The sequence below is a fragment of the Macaca thibetana genome, chromosome 5 (genome assembly GCF_024542745.1).
Source record: "Macaca thibetana thibetana isolate TM-01 chromosome 5, ASM2454274v1, whole genome shotgun sequence".
Taxonomy (NCBI): domain Eukaryota; kingdom Metazoa; phylum Chordata; class Mammalia; order Primates; family Cercopithecidae; genus Macaca; species Macaca thibetana.
Window position 1 is genome coordinate 20,845,758 of NC_065582.1, and position 6,000 is coordinate 20,851,757.

Sequence of the window (6,000 nt, forward strand, 5' to 3'; positions counted from 1 at the left end):
TCTTCACTTTCAGTCAGCAGTGGGTCTCATGAGGTTATAAACTCATTTTCTGACTTTGAGAACCAAATGAAAGTAGAAACCCAAAATCAACTTTATGACTGACTACTCATTACTTAGCATCAAACAATGAAAAGATGCATTTATTAGTTATCTGTTGCCATGTAACCAGTTACCCCCAAAACTCAGTGGCTTAAAACAATAATAAGCATGTATTATTTCACAGTTTCTGTGGGTCACGTAATTATGGAACAGCTTATCTGGCTGGTTCTGGCTTAGAGTATTTCTTGAGATTGTAGTCAAGACATCAGCCTGAGCTGATGCTGACTGGGGCTGGAGGATCCACTTCTAAGGTGGCTTATTCACATCACTTTTTCTGGTTAGTTTAGACTTTTGGAAAGAGGCCTCAGTGCCTTACCATGTGGTTCCTCTCCATAGAGATGCTGAGTGTCCTCACAACATGGCAGCCAGCTTTCCTGAGTGACTGATCCAAGAGAAAGCAAAGTGGAAGCCACAATGCTTTTTATGATCTAGCCTCAGAAATCACCCACTGTCATTTCTATAACATTTCATTGGTCACACAGGTCATCCCTGTGCATCATAGGAGGAGACTACACAAGAGTGTGAATACCAGGAAGCAAAGATCACTAGGGCCATCTTGGAGGTTGGCTACCATACACCACCATTCTTTTCCCCCTTTTGTTGAGAAGAGGAGTAGGAGAGAAATAATACAAATAATGCTGGAAAAATAGAGAAGGATAAAAGGATATGGAATGTAAAACACATCACCTCCCTCTGGCTTCTGACAAGCTGTAATTCTGCTAAGGAAAGCTAAGGAGCGTGGAGGCAGGGGCATAGATAATATTAAACCAACTAGGCTTCTGCCATTTTTAAGCAATAATGACACCTTTCCCACTAACTCCAAATTCTGAACCGAGGAGAAACAGACCCAAATGTCAGAATAATGGAGAAGAGAATGTCAACCTCATTACTGGTAATGTGGGATTGAATTTGTGGCCACAGCCCTCCCCTCCACATCTGGACCTTGGGACTGCTTTCCCAAGGGATAATCTGGGTGTGTGAGGCAGATTACCTTCCTCAGAATTGCTGCCTCGCCCATGTCAAACCCCAGTGTAAGGGACACAGGGACACAGAGACAGACTTCCAGACTCACCTTCCTGACGTCTGTGTGCTTACAACATAGAGATGGAGCAGAGCCTCCTCAGCCTGTGGGCAGGCGGTGCAGAGAGGACTGAACCCCCGGCTCAGCTACTTCTTCCAGTCTCACCAATCAAATAAATTCACTCCTGTCTCCTTGGAGAAGAGGGAGGGACAGAAATGATACCCCTCCCAGGAAATGAAACGAAACTCTCCTTTATGGCCAAGATACAAACACTGGGAGGGAACAAGGATGGCTGTCCTTGTTAAGGTCACTCAGATGAACCAGACTGGGCCATCAGTAGTGGGTTGACACACATATCCAAATCCGATCTTCGTTAGTACCAAGTCTATACTAAGCAGAAAATAGCAGCATTTTGAGTTGTTTTACAATCATGAACAAATTAATGTTATTTCCTATTTACGTTGAGGTTCGTGCAGACTAACAGTAAGTACACCATTTTTTAAAATCACTGCTTTGATTTGCCTTAACCAAAATCTCTTTCTTTCCTAGGCACAGGGTAGTGGTTTCCTATCCTCCTCAGAGTGAGGCAGAACTTGAACTTAAAGAAGGAGATATCGTGTTTGTTCATAAAAAACGAGAGGACGGCTGGTTCAAAGGCACATTACAACGTAATGGGAAAACTGGCCTTTTCCCAGGAAGCTTTGTGGAAAACATATGAGGAAACTGACACTGAGGAGGCTTCAGATCACTTCACACAACAAAATAGCACAAAGCAGTTTAACAGAAAGAGCACATTTGTGGACTTCCAGATGGTCAGGAGATGGGCAAAGGACTGGTATGTCACTCCGATGCCCCAGCACAGTTACCCCAGCGAGCAGAGTGAAGAAGATGTTTGTGTGGGTTTTATTAGTCTGGCATCGGATGTGTAAGGTGTGCCTTGTACTGTCTGATTTACTACACAGATAAACCTTTTTTTTTTTAAAGATATATAGCTAAAATGGACAATTGTTTACAAGGCTTAACTAATTTATTTGCTTTTTTAAACTTGAACTTTTCGTATAATAGATACGTTCCTTGGATTATGATTTTAAGAAATTATTAATTTATGAAATGATAGCTAAGGAGAAGCTGGATTATCTCCTGTTGAGAGCAAGAGATTTGTTTTGACATAGAATGAATGCATTTTCCCCTCTCCTCCTCCCTGCTACCATTATATTTTGGGGTTACGTTTTGCTTCTTTAAGATAGAAATCCCAGTTCTCTAATTTGGTTTTCTTTTTTGGGAAACCAAATATACAAATGAATCCGTATCGATTAGGGCCTGGGGTAGAGAGACAGAAACTTGAGAGCAGAGAAGTTAGTGATTCCCTCTCTTTCTAGTTTGGTAGGAATCACCCTAAAGACCTAGTCCTCAATTTAATTGTGTGGGTTTTTAATTTTCCTAGAATGAAATGACTGAAACAATGAGGAAGAATACAGCACAACACTTGAACAAAATGTATTCAGAAATATATTTAGTTTTATAGCAGAAGCAGCCCAATTGTTTGGTGGAAAGTAGGGGAAATTGAAGTTGTACTCACTGTCTGAGAATGGCTATGTCACTGTCACTGTCTGAGAATGGCTATGAAGCGTCATTTCCCATTTTATCCCAACGGACCTGCATGCCCAGGACACAAGTAAAACATTTGTGAGATAGTGGTGGTAAGTGATGCACTCGTGTTAAGTCAAAGGCTATAAGAAACACTGTGAAAAGTTCATATTCATCCATTGTGATTCTTTCCCCACGTCTTGCATGTGTTACTGGATTCCCACAGTAATATAGACTGTGCATGGTGTGTATATTTCATTGCGATTTCCTGTTAAGGTGAGTTTGTACTCAGAATTGACCAATTCAGGAGGTGTAAAAATAAACAGTGTTCTCTTCTCTACCCCAAAGCCACTACTGACCAAGGTCTCTTCAGTGCACTCGTTCCATCTCTGGCTAAGGCATGCATTAGCCACTACACGAGTCATTAGTGGAAATGGTCTTTTATGTCCTCCCAGCAGACAGACATCAAGGATGAGTTAACCGGGAGAACTACTCCTGTGACTGTGGAGCTCTGGAAGGCTTGGTGGGAGTGAATTTGCCCACACCTTACAACTGTGGCGGGATCCAGACGAGCCTGTCTTTTTATATCCATTCTTTGATGTCATTGGCCTCTCCCACCGATTTCATTACGGTGCCACACAGTCATGGATCTGGGTAGTCCGGAAAACAAAAGGAGGGGAGACAGCCTGGTAATGAATAAGATCCTTACCACAGTTTTCTCATGGAAAATAGATAATAAACCCTTTCATCTTTTTTTTTTCTTTTAAGAATTAAAACTGGGAAATAGAAACATGAACTGAAAAGTCTTGCAATGACAAGAGGTTTCATGGTCTTAAAAAGATACATTATGTGGTTGAAGATGAAATCATTCCTAAATTAACCTTTTTTTAAAAAAATAAAACACTGTATATTATGTTCCTGTGTGTTGAATTTTTAAAAAAATACTTTACTTGGATATTCATGTAATATATAAAGGTTTGGTGAAATGAACTTTAGTTAGGAAAAAAAGCTGGCATCAGCTTTCATCTGTGTAAGTTGACACCAATGTGTCATAATATTCTTTATTTTGGGAAATTAGTGTATTTTATAAAAATTTTAAAAAGAAAAAAGACTACTACAGGTTAAGATAATTTTTTTACCTGTCTTTTCTCCATATTTTAAGCTATGTGATTGAAGTACCTCTGTTCATAGTTTCCTGGTATAAAGTTGGTTAAAATTTCATCTGTTAATAGATCATTAGGTAATATAATGTATGGGTTTTCTATTGGTTTTTTGGAGACAGTAGAGGGAGATTTTGTAACAAGGGCTTGTTACACAGTGATGTGGTAATGATAAAATTGCAATTTATCATTCCTTTTCATGTTAATAATTTGAGGACTGGATAAAAGGTTTCAAGATTAAAATTTGATGTTCAACCTTTGTATGTCCCTGTGTCAATCCTTAAAATTTTGCTTTTTTAAAAAACAGAAAACCCAGGACACATTTAACCTAATTTGTACCTTACAAGAATTTTTTGCATACACCTCAAATGGAAGATGTCTACAGGAATCAATTTGGTGATTGTGACACATTTTACCTCTGCAACTAACAAACCTTGTTTATTTTTCCAAGAAGCTTAAAAAGAGTTTGTGGAGTCACACAAGGTCATGTATGGCGCTTGCGTTCCCCTCTTCCTCTTCCAGTTACTAAAATAATCTGGTGAGTGCTAGAAGTTGTCGTAGCCATAGAAGGAATAGCAGACCTATAACCAATGGTATGATAACCCGTAAGTCTCAGCATGGCTTGGGGACAAAATCCCCCATCATGGTTTTAATCTCCCGTGAAATGAAAGGGCCATGTAAGTCATGGTAAAAACTTTTCCTACTAACTTTTGGCTACTGTCAAATGACTTATCAGAATTGAAAATCAGGAATTCTAGGTCGTATTGTAGCTTTACCAAAAACTACCTCTGTAGCCACCTGGGCAAGTGGATTATTACTTAGTTTCCTCCTTTTAGTGTCCCATCTACCCCACTGGGTGAGGATGAGGAGCAAAAGAGAGAATCGCACTGTTTTTGAAAAGTGCTATTTTAATATGTGGCATTAATTTTATCTCTGGTTTCAAATATTTCGTCTCACACTCTTGGAGTATATGATATAATGCTTTTCAGGGTCTAATTGGTTTTAGAAGGAACAAATTAAGGTGATGTTTCCAACTGCTATGCATTTAACTTTCTGTTCCTATAATATAACATATTTGCATACCTCCAGAAGAACATTCAATTCTCTGAATATTTCAATCCAGAGCGATAAACAACATTAGAATTCAGGTTTGGAAAATGTGTTTTAATAGATGTTTGACTAAGTTTAATAGATGTTTGACTAACAACTCTTTATGTGTATTCGTCGAATTTTTAAAAATGTGTTTGAATCAATTAAACTATGTCATTATCAATGTGGCATCCTATTTAAATTACTTCTTTTCCAGGAAAAATAATTAGCAGCCTACCAGAATCAATATGATATTTATAAGAGATTAATCATGTCCAAGCAAAGGGGTGTAGCCCTCGCTAACTCCCTGTGGCTGCAGGCTATAATGGGGTATACTGGGGGACTTTGCCCTGCCCATTAGTGTCACCAGAGGCAGGAAGGAGCTATCAGAGTGAGTAGTCACCTGCCAGTGTGAACAGTGACAGTTTTAGAATACCTTCTCTTAGATTTACAGATGAACATCCCTTGGATTCCTTTTGCGTCTCCTACTAATACATTTCTGATTTGGCTAGTTTTCCATTTCAGAAACACCACCCGCATCTCACTCATTGCAAATTCTTACTGTACTGTGATGATCCGGGCTCTGTAAGCATGCTGCAGGCACCTGCAAGTGGCATTAATCTTTGAGTCTCAATTCAATACTATTATAGAGTCAGACTACTCTAGTAAGTCTACAAAGATAATGGAATTATCCCGGCCAGTAACCAGTGAGCCAGCTGCCACTTCTATTGCCTACACCTTAGATAAGAAATTTGGTTCCAAGAGGTCTTTGACCTTGGGGTTGAATCTTTCAAGCTCTGAATCCTTGTGAAAGTACTAGAAGAAACCATGATAGACTTTGGCATGAGAAGGCATTCCTAAATATGATTCAAAATTTAGAGACAATTAAAAAAAAAATACCTTGATAAATTGTACAAAAAACCAAAATAGTTACATGACAAAATACCATAATCAAAGTCAAAAGAATAAACAATGAAATAAATTATTTGTTAAGTCCTATAGCAGGCAAAGAGATAATTTCCTTTACATATAAAAAAACTTCTA

The 6,000-nt window shown here is 38.8% G+C and overlaps 1 protein-coding gene across 1 annotated transcript in view; it reads left to right on the forward strand.

The window, feature by feature from the left end:
* SH3RF1 (SH3 domain containing ring finger 1) overlaps positions 1-4,127 on the forward strand; it is a 176,716-nt gene extending 172,589 nt beyond the window's left edge. Inside the window, exon 12 of the mRNA XM_050791728.1 lies at positions 1,670-4,127. Coding sequence (XP_050647685.1) covers positions 1,670-1,838 — 169 coding nt within the window. The 3' untranslated portion in view covers positions 1,839-4,127. The remainder of the gene's footprint in view (positions 1-1,669) is intronic.
* The last annotated feature ends 1,873 nt before the right edge of the window (positions 4,128-6,000 follow it).